The sequence below is a fragment of the Acanthaster planci genome, linkage group LG16 (genome assembly GCF_054643075.1).
Source record: "Acanthaster planci isolate LZ-2023a linkage group LG16, COTS_SCS, whole genome shotgun sequence".
NCBI lineage: Eukaryota > Metazoa > Echinodermata > Asteroidea > Valvatida > Acanthasteridae > Acanthaster > Acanthaster planci.
The window spans coordinates 3292610-3312292 of record NC_141792.1 but is presented as its reverse complement, the minus strand read 5'-3'; the positions used below and the strand labels follow the sequence as shown (position 1 = coordinate 3312292).

The 19683-nt window shown below is 41.4% G+C and overlaps 1 protein-coding gene across 11 annotated transcripts in view; it reads right to left on the bottom strand.

Moving 5' to 3' along the window:
* Positions 1-19683, bottom strand: part of LOC110985244 (kinesin-like protein KIF1A) — a 103059-nt gene that overhangs the window by 43506 nt on the left and 39870 nt on the right. For 10 of the 11 annotated variants that reach the window (XM_022246128.2, XM_022246138.2, XM_022246139.2 and 7 more), the window contains exons 6-17: positions 16977-17221; positions 15955-16144; positions 14762-14827; positions 13068-13088; positions 11472-11629; positions 10233-10461; positions 9525-9604; positions 8819-8974; positions 7443-7618; positions 6530-6722; positions 6243-6315; positions 5566-5677 (exon numbers count right to left, since the gene is read on the bottom strand). In XM_022246128.2, coding sequence (XP_022101820.2) covers positions 5566-5677; positions 6243-6315; positions 6530-6722; positions 7443-7618; positions 8819-8974; positions 9525-9604; positions 10233-10461; positions 11472-11629; positions 13068-13088; positions 14762-14827; positions 15955-16144; positions 16977-17221 — 1699 coding nt within the window. The remainder of the gene's footprint in view (positions 1-5565; positions 5678-6242; positions 6316-6529; positions 6723-7442; positions 7619-8818; positions 8975-9524; positions 9605-10232; positions 10462-11471; positions 11630-13067; positions 13089-14761; positions 14828-15954; positions 16145-16976; positions 17222-19683) is intronic. The other variant, XM_022246133.2, reaches the window with a different exon arrangement.

The following is a 19683-nucleotide window of genomic DNA, read 5'->3' as shown; positions in this document are numbered from 1 at the left end:
GCTCCCAATTGCTTATGACATTTAAGTCAAATAGTCATTTATCAATGAATGTAGCGATTTGTACATTCAACAGTGGGCAAAAATATGGCGAGTGGCAGGTCCAAAAGTGTACATGCATTTACACGTTTACTGTAAGGTGCACCTACATGTACATGTATAGGGTCTGCTTTTTTGATGTCACAGTCGTGTTTTTCCTACAGGTGGCTGCTAAAACTATGGCTGGCCATCGGTAAAAAAATAAGAAAAATAAGAAGTGTTAAAAACCCTACGCAGCTACATGTACATGTATCAGAACTCTAGAACACACGTACTACCAAATACTAAAGGAAAATACAACCCAATTTAAAATCCGCAAAACAAGAGTCCATTTGGGAATAATTGGTGGTAAAATCAAAAACCAACCAGAAGGTGAAATTTCTGCAAACCTTGGCCGCCCTTACAAGTTATAGGGAAATTGAGAGTGGTCTCAAAAACATGTACCGTTTACATGTACCGCTGTAGTGTACCGGTATATGGCAAAGTTTGGTAGATTTGGGAATTCGGACTAAATATCAACTTCAATGCAAACCAGTTGTGATAGTGCAAGTACAAAGACTACATGTATATGCCACAGTCACACTGACAAATGCTCCTCATGGGAATTCCGCATTAATTAGGCCAACTGAAGAACTGTTTAAAATTCCAAAATTCTGTCACTTGACATGGAACCTTTTAAACTTGTTCCATTTCAGTTTTCAGTGAACAAATAATTTTTGGGGGTAAAAAATGTATTTGTACTGTAGCTACATGTATTGTGCATGGGTGTATGGTTTGATTTTTAAAAAAAGACAGTACCGCTTCTTTTCTTTTGTCCACTTTGATTACTAAAAGGAACTGATTTTGATTAATTCTGTTCTGAGAAGTTTCATTGGTGAACTATGTGCAAACTACTATCTAGAAAGCTCTTCACTCACTATGTTGCATCACTGTACAACATGTCTTTGAGGAAGGTGAAACCGGAAACATGGCATCTTGAATCATGACCGGTGCATCATCCTGTGAGTACAAGTACTGAAACTGTGCCAAGCCCAAAGGTGGGTATACAGTACATGAAGCAGCCAAATAAATTACATAAATTACTACAGATCTGTAAACAACAATGCATATACATGTACATTGTATGTACCGTTGGGAAAGGTTAGCACTGTAGTGTAATAAGCAACAGAGATTTTGACGTGGGGCGAGTCATTTGTGAAGGATGAGGTAATCTGATGAATGGCATGACTTGAAACACGAGCTTTATTTGTTTTTCCTCCACATAAAATTGACATTTTAAACCTCATTTTGTATGTGTGTCTTTTGAGAAACATGCATTATTTACCACTTGCTGCCGGGTGGTTTGAAAAATGCAGTGCACATAATCGGCACAAGTTCAAGATTTTCAGTTTCCAAATTCTTCAAAAATTTCACCCACACGAATGACTGTCTGGCAGCTACTCTAATCTGACAGACAACATCTATTGACGCCAGTATTTCAGCCAGGCCTGTAGCCTTGTAAAAAGAGCCCAGATGGTGTGGTGTAATGTAACTTTCTTTTGTTTATGAACCTGGCACAGTGCACTGCTGACCTCTTTTCAATAGGGGCCAGATTAGCGTTTTTGTCCCTGGTGGTAATCCGCTCGCTCTCAATGCCCAAAACCGTGGTATACTGTTTCAAAACAAGGCTGGATTATCTCCACTATTGAAAAAATGTTGGTTAAAGCCCAGCAGCCTGGTCTTTTGTTACAAGGCCCAGTTCCCTTTGTTCGATTTTGGAGACCCGGCCATGCGTATAAAGCATATGTGTCCGGAAATCCCGGCAGCAAGAGGTTAAAGGCTCCGGACTATACCATATTCAACTCCAGTACTGCAGTATTGCCTTGCTTGAGAACCAACTTACAATGTAGATGCTAAATACTGAGCTTGCGACCAACGTGTCGAAAAATCTCTTTTTGGTGGATGAAAAAGTTACTTCAAACAAAACATTTCACATTTACATAGAAGTATGAGTACCTGAAATTAACAACGTAATCAAGAATTTATCAAGTATAGTGTGAGGTCATACATGTATATAATATATTTATGCTTATTTACAATTCGTATTTGGTCTGATTAATATTTCAATTGTGTACAAAATTTGATACAAGAACACACAGGGACACTTTTGAAGGTAACAACAAAAAGGTGACCTTTGCTAAAAATCTCAGAAACACAAAAGAGATCCAAATCAACACCTGAAAACTAGAAACAAACATGAGATTTTTCAATTTTGAAAAGCTCTTGAAGATTGTCCATAGAGGTTTCAATTCTTAGAAGTGACTGCCTTTGGCAACCTGGCGCATCGGCTTGTAATGGCGCCCTCTATAGACTATGCTCCACATGTACACGGGCACTTTAATTTTTCAACTGGCAATTGGGCATAGAGTTAATGGAGAATACCCAACGCATGTACATGTACACAATGAGATCTGTTCAATCAACCTGATATGTCAAAGGCAAGTTAGATGTGTTCAAATGTTCGCTGTAACAGTTTGACTGTACATGTAAATTGTACATCTGTACATGTGAGCCAATGGAATGATTTTAGATTACATTTACATGTATCTTAAGACATGTAAAATAACGCACCAGTTCAAGTGAAATGAAATTACATGTACTGGATTTTAGTGTTCTCCTAATGTTTAATTTAAGGAAACACTTTAAGAGCAGGAATTAACCCTGACATACCGTGATGCTTAATTCAAACAGCTTAAAATGCATTTTAATGGAGGCCTAGGAAGCACGCGGGCAAGATTTTAAAAGAGACTGATTTATCAGTACAGAGAAAAGCAAACCAAATGGGTTTGAATACTGCAACACTGGGCTGACTGGTGGTGAGATTTTCAGCACTGATTTAAAACTCGTTGAAATTATGGCCTCAAATGGATACCTGTAGCTTTTTCAAAGCTGCAAGTTTCTCCAACCTAGTCAGAGTTGTATATGAAAATTTTAATTCTGCATAATTGATTGGGTATTGGCGATTTATACATGTACTGAACGTAAGGATTGGTAGAAGCTTCAGTGTTTACACATAAAAAGCCAATGACTGGTTGATAGATTGCATATCTTTGCATAAATGAATGTTTAAATATTAGAGGAAGATATCAAAGCTTGCTTTACTTGCTTTTCTTGAGAAACTGCTGCAATTTAAGGCTAGGAATGTAGATTGCCTGGATGTTAGCAATGCACCGTAAATATTTTCCCCAAAGGGTCACATGTACAATTTGACGTGAAGATTCTGTATCCTACTTTGGAAATCTGGCACAGTTTATGTTCAATTCCAAAAGAGACAAAAATGCTTGTTATCAGCTTTACTGATTGTAGCATTTCCATTTCACTGGGCGATTTGTTACATATTGAGTTACATGTACATGTACATGTAGCAAAACTTGAGTAAAACTGTGACAAGGCACTGTTTCAATTTTAAATAAAGGTGATTTGCTTCTTTTTTTCAAATGTACAAAATGTCAGTATCATCCACCCCCCTTTGAATTTATGATATTGGGAAAAAACATTCAGGAATATCAAAGAAGTATCAAAAATTACAGCAAAGGAAGAAAATTCTCTAATAATGGAATAAATACTTCACAGTTTGCATACTCACCTTTCACAATATCACCTATCACGCATTTCAGCAACACACTTGGAATGCAAATTATTTTAGGAAAATAGAAAAATTACCTCATATCAACCCCGTTGTTTGAGTACTTTACAAACTAGGAAAGCCAGCATGGTTCACTCACATTTCAAGTGCTGCACAATATCCAATGATCAAGCTATTGATCGCCGATAGCCAATTACTTAATAATTCATCCTCAATCTTTGATTCATCAATGTAAAACAAAACAATGCTGGTACACGTTCACAATCAATATTGCACTTTTGTCTGGCACACATTAACCCAAAACAAATACTGAGGACACACAAAGACTGTTTGATTTGGATATATTGATTTTTACAGAAGTTCTTTACAATTGGAAAATCAATGCTGCGAGAGCAAGATATCCTCGTACACGTAATTTACAACTTGATACAAAAAGCAACTTTTGCACACTTTGTAAAACCATTTCTGAGATCCGATTGGTTGAACAGGTGCTCATCAGACCATCACTCAAGGTGACAGGTACTAATGCCTTAAAGAAGAAGAGATCTAATTGGCTGCTAACCGGCCATTTAGCCAAACAGTTTCGTACCCATAGTCAGCAAAACTCTGACTTGTATGGTTCATGTAAGGCCCTTTGGTGCAAGACAAGACACAAAGGTACAGTACACATGTAAATGACATAACACTCTTCTATGATTCTAGTCTTACCACTTGAGACAGATCATAGATTTGGAGCACTCTGAGCACACTCAAAATCTCACAAACAAAAGAAAGTAAACATCATGAACTTGGAAAAACTTGATTCCATTGCCTGATCTTTCCAGTACAGAGCAATTCAAATGCGGATGACCTTCAGATCCAAGCTGGTTTTATGGAACACCCAGCCCCAAATACCCTGGATCCCGGAAGTACTGGTATTCTCAAATGCAAAGATCTTTCGGGAACAAAGTGCGTGTGAATCTGCGTATGGCTACGCTGATAGGACAATCGCACCCGCGCACGCGTAGCTGTTCCCGTATAGCCTCATACTGGGCACGCGCTGTTGGAATACCGAACTTACTCATTGAGGGTGTACATGGCACAACGTACATGTATTGTGAGAAAAGAACCTGCATGAAAGGCATGACAGACACAAACTGGGATAGCCTGGGCGCAAGCTCTGAAAATGTGTATTATGAACTGAGATATCCTGGGTGCCAGAGCTAAAGATATGTGTAAAAAAACTGTAACATGCCAGGTGCAAAATCTGAAGTAGTGTAACGCAACCAAGGATATCCAAAGGTGTGTAAAACAACGTGAGATAATCTGGGCGCAGGGTCTGAGGGTGTGTGTTATGATCCTGGATATCTATCCAATAGAGGTTATGCGTTAACGCATCCTCAGAGGGCAAGAACTTTTGTATCACTGGGATTGGCTCGAGTAAGCCTTTTTGTGCATTCACTGAAACTAAATTAAAAATAACAAAAACAGCCTTGGAGACACCATGGAGATGCCAGAACGCATGTATAACCTCTATACAAGCCGAAAAAACTTAGTTCACTTAATTGAGGTTTCTTCCATCTCCTTCTAGACAAGCTTCTTTGAATGTCCTTACAGATGCATTACGTCCTTGAAAACACTGTTCTGTTATAACGATAACTGGAATGACAAGATATAATCAGACACCACCAACAAAATAAAACCCGACAAGAGAACAAAGGCATCCCCTTCGACGACTTCCACCCAAGCCGTCCCCGCCCACCAAACATTAAGCCCCGCCCTCCCCCGCCACGCCCGCTGTCACCTGAGCTCCACCACAGCCACAAAGTAACAGCTGACGAGGAAGAGGAAGGAGACGATAAAGACCGAGAAGCTGTAGATGTTCCAGAACAGCATGGCCAGGAAGACAATGGTCAGGAACTTACTTTCCAGGTTGTCGTCGTCCTCGCCGCTCAGGTCACCTGGCGTGGTGTTGCCCGACAGGAGGGACTGCTCCTCCACTTGGCGCTGAAGCGCCTGCAGCTTGCTCTCGTAATCCTGCAGGGCGGATTGAAGGAAGGAAACAAGGAGGTGAAACACCGAAGACTTTCGCTGGGCGAGGAAATTTAGAGGGAGAATTAGCAACAGCACATGGGAAACTTTCACGGAGCAGCAGAGCATTCGAAAGCCAAATGTTTTTGCAATCAAATAAACAATTAGTTCCAAAGAGTCAAATGAAAACAAAGTTTAGTGCTTCTTTTTAATCTAGGGATTTTCACATACCATAAAACTAGGAATTTGGAAAAAGGTGAAAAATTCAACATGCAAAAGGACGTTTTGGACTATTTTCCCACTTGCAAATAGCATACAAGTGTGTGAGAAGTACATGTGTATAAAAATAAGGATAACAGCAAATGAGCAGAAAAGCCACCCACCTTTTTATATGGGCACCAAATGTCAACGCCCCAGTTTGTACGAAATACTGATTATGTTCACCTCATTTTGCAAAATAATCCAAAAGTCTTGGAACGGGAAACACTGTTCATTTTTTTCGCAATGGCATGTCTGGTACCCTTCCAGCAGGTAACCAACATTCTGTTCTTACCAAAACAGCAAATCTTACCAGTCTCTGTTGCTCTAAAAGCTGGTCAGCCTCTTCCTTCTCTTTCTTGTACTGCAGTTCCATGGCGAGCAACCTGAGACACAAAGCACAGCACTTCACAGTGTCACTTTGAAGCCCAACATCAGTAAGCCTTCTGACTGCCAGACAACCTTTTTTTTTTGCCCCCCAAGATTGTCACCATTTGTGCCCTAAAGTGACTTTTCCAAACTCAAAATTTTCAAATGATAATGCATAACAAGACAAAAATGATGCAGCAGGGCAAATGTGTCGTCTGAGGGTCAGCGTACCTTCTCTCCATCTCATCCTTGATGTCGATCCCCTGCTTCTGCAATAGCTCATTCTGGGCGAAGGCCCAATCCACCGGTTCCTTCTCGCCAGCTGATGTGGCCTCCACCTGGGGCGTCTTCTCCCTCTCCTGCCTGGCCAGCTCCGGGTGGTTGTAGCGGAACACGTGGTACTTGCCCAGTATCACCCGACAGCCTACAGCAATCAGGATAACGTAGCAACTCACTTGACCCTTTTACAAATAGACTGTTTTGGCATGTTTGGGCTGTAAAGTGATCAATTTTTCTTCCAACTTGACTGTAATTGAGACGATTGTTGCTCCATTTCTACACAAAGTTTCAAACTAATCAGAAAAGTTTTAGTGGCATTTCACATCAATGAGTCTGCAACTCTTACCGGTACCATTATATGAAAAATTCAGACTTTGTGACACCCTGCTTGGAAAAAATTGACATTACATGACGACCAAATCTGCAAACTACCGTACAACCCTACCTAATCCTCTTTTCCTACCGCTATCAACAATGTATAACATTCCATAAAATTATTACATGTACATATACATGTAACGTCTACACAGTACTTTATTAACAGTCTCAAAATGCTTCAGAATGATTACCTCTACTCACTAAGCCATGAAATATGTTTCTGCAACAGCTTTAAAATATCATAATGACATCTTTACCCAAAAAAGGAATGCACATAAACATGTTTAGTGTCATGCCCATGGGGCACCATGTACAGTATCATGGCACTTGTGGTGTTCAAAAACCACCACCTGCACTTTCACAAGCGAGTCCTGCACTGGCACCACCGGACCAAGGATCCTGGTGGCATCAATTTCATTGTGACCAACGGTTACTGCCATAAATCTTCAACCAGACATGAGCAAGCTTCGGCTCTTTTGTGTCCTACCTGAGCGGAGTAGTAACGGATTCGAGACTTTCTTCCCATTGACATAGCACATGCTGCCCTCAAACGGAACGATCTTGACTTGGGAGTCCTCGTTGGTGAACAGGCAGTGCTCTTCCTGTATGTGTGAGCCTTTGAGTTGGATGTCCTGGGTGATATTGGCATCTGAACGTCCCACTCTGTTAAAATGAGGAATGTCAAGATAAAGAATACTTTTGTAAGAACTACAAAGTATGGTACATGTATGGGCCCCAAGAAATTGAACTTGGGATGGCGATTTTTTTCACTACCAAACAATACCAACTGATGATCCATAAATACTTAAATCCCGGCAAACTCAGTATAGAATTTCAGTACCACAGTAATCTTGGCAAAGTGGTCGGGATATTTGCGGAACCCTTTTAAAATGAAGGAAAACCACCGCACCTTTGTCACATTTCATTCCATTTTTTGTAGTTTGACTCATCCGATGTCACAGAGAGATTAGACATAATGTACATACATAGAACTCCCAAATTTATTCATGTCCCATTCCAAATTTGGTGAAACAGAATTTACAACCTAAAGACCGCAGAATTAACCCTAGATGTTGAAATATTTGAAGCTTTTTAACACCACTTTAATAAGAAGTTTATACACAAACTGCAGAATTTGAGTAATTCTGTTCACAGCAAACTTGTATTACACGTACATGTAGCATTTTGTATCCTGATTTATTACTCCATTTACCCCCAAAAAGCATACTCAAAAACAACATTGTTGCCAAATTTGTACCAATTACTCTATTCCTAGTTTAGAAACATCTGCTTGAGGCATCAAGATTACTCAAATACACTGAAGTCATGGAAATTAGCTTTAAGGGATATTTAACCCCTTGGCTACGGAGGACTGCTCCTACCGCACCGTTGTGTGAGCATTAGTGCATACCACACATACAGTCTATTCACCATGCAGCTGCTGGTTCAATGGGGCCTGCTGCTGGATAAAGCCCTCCACTCATGGCATGCCACAGGCCAGCAGTCGCGTGAAGGGGTTGACAAAATTGTTAACAAAATCGTTTTTTTCCAATTGAAGAGTGTACCCATGATTGTGGCTATGCAGAGACATCATGCTATTGGGCAGAGAGTGGAGAATATGCTGCATGTGCACCAGTTCATAACATGGCATGAAGTACCCACTTTTAACTTTCGTCTGAATGACCACAACCCCACGGTGCCTTTCCATGATGAGAAATCTGTCACAGTGTGGCTACGAGGAGACGCTGGGGCCCACACACCCGCCAATGATAATTGCACTGCATTTCTTCCTTTTCCAGTGAGAAAGCCATTGCAAATGCACAACATCAGGACCAAAAAGGTCTAAGAAAAAAGCTACCTTACCTTGTGATGCCTTCCTTGATGTAGTATATAAGACACTCCGACATGAAAGGATCCTCGTTCAGGTTGACCAGGTGAGGGGTCTTCTTGGGAGAGAATACGCCCACCGTGTTACCATCCTCCCTGATGGCCACGCCCATCTCCGCCAGCATCTCCTCCCTATTATTTGGAAAAGTTTGTCTTTTAAAATAAAAACACTACCACCGGTTTTAATGAGAGATAAATGTATGTAACTTCAACCTTTGACTGAAGAACAGAGTGAATATCTCCTCAACGGACATCAGCAGGCATTCAGAGCATTTCAACTTGTTAAGAAGCTCTGGGGCACAAGAAAAAACTGTAACTGGAACCATGCCGCAAAATTGACTTGTTTTTCGACTAACAAGTCTACAAAAATGTGGATATTAAATTCTCTAGTATTTTGTGCAAGTCACTTCAACCAGTGAGCAGTTTGTAGCAGCTGTTATGAAGTTTCATTTTCATTTTGCTAAGGCAGAGGTCATTTGACTAGAAAATTACTGAATATGATTAAGAAGAGAACTAGCTTTATGTGACAGAGAAGCAACTATAAACTATTACTTGGGAATAGCTGAGCCACAGCGATTGAATTTGAAGGGATCTGTCAGAACGTTTTGACAAGTGCTGTCCTCTTTAGTGTAAGCAAGACTACATCGGCAGTGGTGACAAGGTGGAGTCAGAGATATCTTACCTTTGTAGTCTAATGGCTTCTGTCTTCTTCAGCTTTTCTTCCCACGTTTCATTCAGTTCTGCAATCAGCTTTTCTGACTCCTAGACAACATACCAAAGGATAAGAGCATTTCAGTGACAACATATCCACACACTGTGAATCATAGGATCTAGCGATGGTTCCTAAATTCTTCAGTCTTTCTTTTGATTAAATGGCATCCACCAAAATTCAAGACAACGCAGTTCAGTGGCGCATGCCCTGCACTTTAGCACACTGAGGTGCCAAGTCCTCCGTCAGTGGATTCCACAAAAAGAGCTTGGAATCTCTTCACCTTGAGTAATTTTGTTTTAGTTTGCATTTAAAAAAGTGCAAAGTGAGGTGTCTATTTTGATGAATCGCTCAGTTTTCCATCTTAAAGCAAATGGACATGAAGCGAGTGAAACAATGAGGGCTCCTGAAAGATTCTTTTAAAGGTCATCCTCTCAAAAAAATGGTTACGCCAACATTCCAACTTGTTTTGATGTTACAGCTGGGTTACATAGTGGTGTTGGGCCCAGCAAGACTCTGCTGCACCATTGTGATATTTAACTCAGGAGCAGGTGGCAAGTGAACATTAAATGCTTCTTTCACAAGTAGCGAGTCTAAAAGAAATGCAAACATGTGCTTGAGAATGCTTGCGATGAGAATCTGTCTCAAATTTTATCCCAAATGGGGCCAAGTTTCTCGGACCTTTAGCCGGTCCAGGGCATCCTCCTTCATGGGCTGCACGGGGATGATCCGTTGCTGCTGTCCGCTGCCCTCTGTGCTGCCCGTGTGCAGCGAGTCAATGTGGATGCCCTCGGCAATCAGCAGCTCCCGCAGCCGCTGCACCTCCTCCTTCAGCTCACGGATCAACTTGGCGTTGGGGTCTTCGTTGACGACTGCCTTGCAGACGATGTTCTTGGCCCGGTCTGCGTACCTGTGGGAGAGAAGCAAAGCACAAGTCTTCTAGAGTTCTTAGGCAACGGTACTCAAGTCAAGGAAATTAGACCTCTGTCCTTAACCTGATTACAAGACGACTGTCTGTAACCTACTACTGCAACTGCTATGCTCAACAATCACACAGGTTGTTGTGACCTCTAACCTCCCTGTTCAATTGCAAAAGACCATCATCCCTTAGGTGACAGCTGTACAGCATCCATAACCTACTTTGGAAGCCAGCTTACAGCAGTTCCTAATCCTACAAACTTGGTCCACAACAGCTTTCCATGGCTTGCCTGCTTGACCAAGAAATGGCAGTTTTTTAACTTAGTAAAACACCTCTAGCGGCAATGGGCTGCTGGGGCTTGCTTTTTCATGGTATGGGCAAGAGTAATTCTGCAAATAACATCTACAGTACATTTCATGGATGAGGAGCGCAAAGCGACAATGTCATTCAAGTACTACCAAAACCTCTCTCTCCTCACTGAGGGAGGGGGTGCTTGTGCAAGGAACGCTGCCCACAGCTGGAGACGAGGTACATGTACAAGTATGCTGTACTACATGTAAATGCAACTTGAGTACTGAGGCCCCTGGTCCTCACATATCACCCTTGCTTAGGGTTTATCACACTTGGTCACTAATTCTTTCATGAGCAATAGTCTTCCAACGTGTCCAACATCTGAAAATGGCACAACAATCATGACAACATGTCATGAATGTGCCAAAATATGCAAGTTGATCAGATAAGAACACCTGTGCCACACATACGGTACATGCACCCCTCCTTTGCACTCGCCAATTTTTTTGAAAGAACTACCACCCAGTAGGTAAGTGAGAGTTCCAGAGGGCTTGGGTGTGAAGTGATTGCAATTGCATGCTGCACAACGTTGTTCAATAGAACAATGGCAGAGGGGCACTTGAACACAAAGTGGGCAAACAATGAAGTTTAATACACATGTACGTATATGATCTATGTTTGATGTACAAGTAACTGAGTTTGGCCCATACCTGAGTGTACTGAGTGTCTCGTCGTAGTTGATATCGGCTGGGCTGAGTGCGGCTATCATGGCCGTCTTGGAGTTGCCACCCAGGTTTTCTCTGAGTAACCAGGTGAGTACTGAGTCTCTGTATGGAATGAAATCAGCTTTCTTCTTCTTCTTGCTGGCCTGGAGGGGTAAAAAAAATGGAAAATATTGAGCAAATTTTGGAGAGTTACAATTCATCCAAGGCGGAACTGTTGAGGAAAATGTTTTTAAAATGCTGAAAATGGTTTTTAAAATATGCTATTTTAGGACAAATATCTCTTGCCTCCGTGAACATATCTAAATGTAAAAAATTACTTCATATTTTGAGAAACATTTTCCATTCACTCCCTAAAAATTTCAGAGGGAGGAATGAAAACTATGTCACATAATATACTTTTTTCCCTACTGCTTTTAGTAGTGTACATGTAAAACACACAGGCATACGGTGGGTGACTTTGTACGAAGTGTCAACTTCAACAAAACTATACTAAAAACTGCACACTTACGTATTTACTGCACAAAACACTGAACTATAAAGGGCAATTTTCTAGATGGCAACAATGGTTTCCACCACACTCAGACAAATTAGTGAGATCGAGTTGTATCTCACGTCTTCAACGCATCACTAATGACAAGAACTGTCTTCACATGAATGAACAACAGAAAATTATACTTTCTTTGATGCAATCCATGAAGGTTTCCTTCAATTTCTTCTGTGAAAGTGAGCAGAGTTTCGATACATGTTTGCAACCACAGAGGTCCTTGCCCTTTCTAAATATGTTGCCTCTAAATTTGCAGACTGGAACAAATCAAGCATCCCTACAGACTACATGTCACTCAACACCAAGTCTTGTGCCCTAAACCCACATGTACTGGTGCATGTACGGTACATGTACTGTATGCATGCATGCAGCACTGTGTCTATGGCACTGGGTCCATTAGGGACAGAAGCACACTATGCATGCACATTCTTAGCTACATGCAAATAACTGGGATTAACAAGTGAAACTGTTTTTCCTTCAAATGGAAATTCTGTGCTGGGGACATGTAAACACTGACAAAGAGATCTGCCTTTTGATGAAGGTACATGTACATGTACGTGCATATACACCGTACCTATCCCAGTGCATGTACGGGGTATGCATTTACATGTACATGCACACTATACATGTGCACTGTACATGTACGCCTGTGTACACTGGATTCGTTGCAGCAGTTTCACAGTAAGACATCATCAATTTTTAGCGGAGGATTGTCAGTTCCTGTCCAACCTGAGTGCAAGCTTGTCAATATCATTTCTCCCAAGTTCTTTGAAAGCGCTGAACATTTCTGCATAAAATCTGGGCAGTACAGGGCAAAGGCCTGCATTAACTAATAAGTGTCTGTCAGCGGGGGTCTCCATAACATGCATGAGTGAGTTACTGCACTCATGAAATCAAAAGGCATGCCATACCACAACACTGATTAACCCTAACAGTCGCAAATCCTCCAATTTTACATACACCCTAGGGGGTTAGGGTTAAACACCAAAGTTCACAAGTCCACCACAATACAAAGAAGATGACTTCTACATTCTCACCTGGGATGCTTGCATTTGAGACTGTGAGAGTATTGGGGGAACAGTAAAGAAATCACAGAGAGCATTAGTGGATGCAGGAGCCAAGACTTAGTGAGATGAGATAGCCGTTAATAGAGCGTACCTTTTGTCTTTTGTGCATTTTTGCCTTCAAAGCAGCAAGATGGTTCATTATTACAGTACTTGACCAGTTCAACTTGTTTTAGCTGTCATTAGGCAAGTATTTCATCACAATGCAGTTTTTGTTTAGTCCAGCAACTCAATTATTGCATTGCACCCCCTCAAAAAAAACCCCATCAGAACGATTCTCATTCAACTACATGTAGTTATGGTTGTGTGACGTCCAGCCCCACATGGCTCCTGGCACTAGGGTGTATGAATCTTGTGGGAAAGCTTGTTGAATGCATTCATGGATTCACCAAATTACAAATCGGAATTCGGGGGGGGGGGCAATATCGGTGGAAATTTCTAAAAATGTATTATTTCCCACATCTTTGAAAAAGACCTTTTTTTAAATCACTACCTTCAAAGTGACAGCACACAAAAAGGAACAACTTCACAGGGAGCTTTGTGCCTATTGAAATATTTATCAAAACCAAGTTTCATATTTTTTTCGTTATCGTTTGGGGTTTTTTTTAGGCGTAACTGCTAATGGTCCAATCTACCGTACTTTCGAGGTAAGGAAAAAGGAGAGAAAAGGTTAGAACTCATTAGAAAAGCAAAACACCGAAAATTGATTAGGTTAATGCTTTCCATAGCAGTTGACACAATACACGTGCATCTTCTTACATCCTCTGCACCATAGCAGCAGCTCATGGAGGCTATGGTATTCGGTGCACAAAAAAGTAGTGATCTACATTTGTTTTTGCTGCAACAAGCATGACAAGCACTACCCTGTGGTGGTGTGACTGACTGCTTGGTTCAGGTAGGGTGAATCGATTTTGAGGTTATGTGGAAAAGGCTTGGGCAACTATGCCAACAAATGGGATAGAATCAGAAAGTCTTGAAATTTGAAACTCGGGACTCCACTTTTTTAAAGAATCTGCTCCCTGTTGTAGCTGATTACAGATTCCTGATTCTCATCTAGGGCAGCAAACATCAGTGAGCCAGTTTCGTATTCCAACAGCGTGTGCTCAAAATGAGACACACTGTAAGTCATTTGAGAATGTCAATGACCATGTGCAAGGTTGGCCCATCGGCATGATCATATGAGTGCAGTGAAGACTTTCAAACGGTTGGGGCCATGCCTCATTCTCAAATTACACTGCACTTTGCCTGTTTGAAATGCCACACTGGTTCATTATGATAAGCGGTTAATTCCAACATGAGTTCAGAGATGAGCCAATTTTCGGCAAGAAATAGATTCATGGATTCTAATAGAGCATATAGCATGCAATGCACCACAGAGCAAGCTTGGGAGTTTTTTAAATTCTCTGTGTAAGCTGCAAGCATGGAAGATTAGGTAGAGAAGCGGGATTAAACATCTGAATGCAATTCATCATCAGCGATGTAATGCAATGCTCAATGCAGGCAGATGTTACTGACTGACATTTTTGCCTGGTTTGGACTGGGTCTAGTTGGATGTGACAGAACTGTGATTTCTGAATGGAATCAGTAAATGATGCCAACGTGTTGAATCACTGGTCAAACTACACAGGAGCTACAAGGAAGCACACCAAAAGGCGTAGCATTCTTACCACTTCTGCTAATGCTGATATGACCTTGCCCAGTGTAGTCAGCGATTTGTTGATATTAGCTCCCTCCTGGAGGTGTAGAAAGAAGAACAAAAGATGTCATCACATGTACATGAAGTTAATACTGAAAAGAAACAACAGAACCTTAGAACACTCTACGAAAGCATCCTTGCACGGGGGGGGTGTTGTTGTCCTTGCAGTATTTTAAATCTTTAGTAAAAACGCACCTTTTCAAGTCTTGAAAGTTTGAATCAGAATTCATGTATGTTTGGATTTCAATAGTTTTTGAAGTTGCTGGTGTTTTATTGCTAGTTCTAAGGTAAATGCCAAGGTATTGGGAATTGCTTCAACTGTTTTAGCTGGCCTGCTTAATTTGTGTTATTCTATAATTAAGGATTTTAAATGTACATGTGTAGATTATAATCATATGATTTTAAGTGTTGTAATATGATTAAGGATCAAGTTTTAGTTTGTAAAGCACATTGAGGAATCTTTAATTCATAATGCGCTATGAATTCGTGACCAGCCTATCAAGGTTGGTCGCATCAGCTGCTTGAAATAAATCGTTTTTAATAGCACAGTGCAGAGAGGACCAGTTATAAGAAAAATGCTGGAAACACGGCATGTCACCAGTAAACAACCTTTTTCACATCTCTTTTTGCAATTTTGTCATTCCTGCGGCCACCTTTTCTCTTCTTCAGCCTAAGGACTTGAAAACGATTGACTAGGGTCGTTTGCACTTCAACTTCACTGCACCTGCGCTACCTACGTCACAAACCAACCACTACTTTCCTTGATAAACTTGCCCTACGTAGCAATAACTGCGGCCTCAGTTGTCAACAAAACTGTTGATGATTACAAATGTTTTAGAAAGTGTGGTTTTCAAAACACGGAACCTTAAAAAGACGTCAAATACGGGCGATTCACAATAGTGCGCCTCCAAGAGCTGACAACGCATTGGCCAATCACAGCGCACAAAATCTGTGGACCCTTTCCAAACGCACATTGAGTCGACAGATTTCACGCATTGTGATTGGCCAATGCGTTGAAAACTCTTGGTGGTGTACTATTGTGAAACGAAAGTATTGTTTCCATACAATACAGAGGAATAGAATGTTCAACACAAGTGGCCCTGACAAAAGTTCATCCAACTGACCTTTTAATGTGTGACTGTGAAAAAGGAGCAACCCACTGACCTTTAACCTGACCCCTTTGGCTCCCGTCGAATCGGCCCTTTCACTTCCTGCCAGGTCAACCAGGCTGAGCTTGCTGACCTTCTCCGTGAAGAGGTCCGTCTCCAGGTCGTGCCGCTTCTGAGTGAAGACGATGGTGAAGACGGCGTGGGAGCGACTACTGGTCTCGTTCATGTTGGTGGAGGCCACCGTCCTATCAACGAAGAGAAAAACTAAATAAAATTACAGATTTTCCTTGTCCCTTTTCTTCCGGCTAAAATGCAAAACTGACCCCATCCATGTTTGACCCTAAAAGAGCTTTGTAAGAACATGATCTTCTATACTTGAAATGCAAAAAAAACCTCATTATCAAAACAAATGAAATGATTTATCTCAGTCCAACATGATTTTGTTGTTTGAATTATCACCTGATGTTAAGGCCACACATGATAATGTGCACTGAGCAGTCAGTGAAAAAAACATTTTTTGGCTGACCTGTCTTGGGAAACTTGGTGCTGAAAGTGATTGGTGCATGCACATGTCTGAATTCCACACAAGTGGTATCAAAGTGACTGCAAGATATTACTGAAAAATGCCCTGTGACAATATCAGAAAAAACTGTCGGGGGAAAATATTCTTTCTTCTAGCCCTAGGCGCTTTTGGGGTTAATGCCAAAATTTTGATATCGTAAAACAGCCAAGAAGGCTCTACTGCTTCATGCTGAGTAATGCTGGAAGAGAACCAGCCATAACTGACAGAATTCATGTACACTTTTGGTTGGTGACCTATTTTGTCAGTGTTTGCATGGGCACTTTTCACTCTTTCAGGTTCAATAAGAAGAAATGTTAACATTCTTCACCTACATGTCTCCGAAAAATGCCGAGTTAAATTTTCATAAAATTTGTAATTAACTGCAGATATCCACTGGGGGTCATGTACCCCTAGGCCCTCCCCATACATGTAGTTGTGACACTGCTAAGGTTAACTATTAACTCGAACTGAACTTAACCCAATCAAACTTGGCCAAGGGTTCGCAGTTCACTCACCTGGCCTTGTTCCCCTCGTCCATCAGGTCAGAGATGTCATTGAACGACATGACGGCCAGCTTGGACAAGTCCTCCACGTAGGGCCCCAGCAGTGGGTGCTCCCGCACCCGTAGGTTCTTGTTGTTCTTGGGGTTGAGCAGGTCCCGGACCCTCTCGCAGTAGATCTCCATGTAGCTGACCTCCACCGAGTACTGCGTGTTGGCCTCGGGGTGGCTGCTGACCCGGTCAAACAGCTCCTTGCACAGCTGAAATTCAACAAAGAATAAAGGAGAGTTCTGAGCATTTCATGAAAATTGTCACAGTCCTACAAAGCAGCAATCTCAACATGCGCACCAGTGCATATTAAGTATGTACACAAAAATTATACACTGATTTTTGTGCTTGGTGATTGTGGTACATGTACATGTATAATCTGCCCCGAGTTGAAGTGCACCCCCAAGCAGCAAAAGAGAGACCGATGGTTGTAAGTTTTCCAAGCGGGTTCTGGCAAGAGTTCTGCGTGTACGCAAAGACCGTACATTAAAGAATAAATTTGTTATGTGTACTCAGCATGCTCCGCATCAAATGCGAAATGCGCCATTGATCTCCATTATAAATGCACGCTTGCGCGGCGAGTACCAAAAAAATTCGCCCCCTTTTGTTGCGCTAGGAGCGGATACACCGTAAAGCTTCAACAGAAACCAATAGCAAAACCTACTTGTACATGTGCAAACCCAACTGAATGTTACACAATCTAATATAAAAATGTAGAGCCTGCTCATCCGAAATCAAATGACGGTACAGAGCCTGCTGAATGCACCAGACTCCTACAACGGAGTGAACATCTAGTGGAATCCACAAAGCAGCCTAAATCTTGCAGAATTCAAGAACTGAATACAGCCTATAGAATTACCATCGGTGCAGATTAGCTTATCGACAGCAGGTTGAAGATGCCAAGGCACAGATGGTCACAGAATAGACAGTGTATTGACAACAATCTGAAAAACGGTGACATTCAAAACTCTATAACTATTGGTGTAAAATGCTTCTTGAGGCTGACTGTGCATGTACCACTTCTGGTAAATGTACTTCAATTTGGTGTATTTCGTGTATGGTCAGCTATTTTGTACAAACACACTGCCAAAAGTGAAACATGTCGATGACCAGCCCAACCTCAGTCACCCCTGCAGATTCAATCTGGAACCCTGGAACACATGATAAGCCACATGATACAAATACCCCTGTGCTAAACTTGTGCATTTGTTAAAGTGCCTGCATTGTGCTATATTTAACCTGGAGAGCCAGCGTAAGCACAAATAGCATTGTAATGTGCTTCTTAAAAGCTTTGTGAATTATTTCAGCTCATTGGCTCTGACATACGAGACTGTCACAGTCTTACTAGGGCCTCTCGGTTGACAATGCAAGGCAGCTCCTAACCCACAAACCCAAATCTCCAGTCAAAAAGTGTCAGGTATCGGTGTCAAGAGATGAGATTACATGTGAACTGGGGAGCAGTGGGGACAGACCGAGTCACTTCACACCGTGCAGATATCCCCCTGCCGCAGTGTCTCATGACGAGGAGATTAAAGATAAACCAGATCCAAATTGGCGCATCTCGCATCGCCCACTTATTTTGCTTGTTTCCTGTAAATTATTCGCCTGGGGTGCATTCAGTAATGCCAGGTGCAACAAAGGGAGCATCAGCATTGCAGGGGCAATACTAATTAATGAAAGACGACGTACCGAAAGTTTGAATTATTAAACATAAACAAACATGGTGACCACTACAAACGGGGTAAGAGGAGTGCTCATTTAATTATCCACCGTCTGCCACCTTGCATACGGTGCACAACACCTCCAAAGAAGGAGTGCCAAGTACAGTATGCCATCTGTATTGCCCAGTGCTAGTGATCAACAGTGAAGGTTGACAGAGCTCCCCCTTACTGGAATATGGTACATTCTTGTGCCACTTATGAATGCACCCCTAGTTTCTTAGGATTAAAATCCATCATGGACATTGCAAAGCATGTGCATGTGCGCGTACATGTACACTGTACATACTGTACATGTCCCAATACTTGAAACGAGATTCATGATTTCACTTAATAAATGTACGTGAGTGCATGAGTTGTGTCTTCATACATGAACATGGTAATTCCAGAAATTAGAGGTCCAAAAGTATAACATTTTCCTGTCCCTGTTACATCTGACCTTTGTTATTTGACATGAAAATACCATCGGAATTGTTTTCAAACTATTACTATTTGTTTGGCAGGTAATTTTTCCATTAATTCTTCACTCTTGGAAATTAGAAAAATGTGTTCTTAACTTGAAAAATCATTAGGTCAGATGTGACAGGGCAACGAAAAAATGGACCCCTAATTTCTGGAATCACCCATATGTACTTGTATGATGGATTCTTTACTCTCCCATGAATACCAGTAGGTATATGTATAACAAATGTTTGTACTGATTCCTCCATATACCTCAATCGTGGGAAATTTTCTTCAAGTCTAAACCAACGATTCAGTGGCCATTGTGATGTCAGGATTTTGATGCCAGTTGATGTCCTTAATTACTGGTACCAAAATGATGTCTTCTGAGGTCAGTTTAATGCCTCATATACATGTACTTCGAAAATTCCTACCAAAGTCCAGAGGACAACTCGGTGATCATTGCGATGTCTGATTTTAATGCCAGTTGATTTCCCATGATTGTGAAATAATGC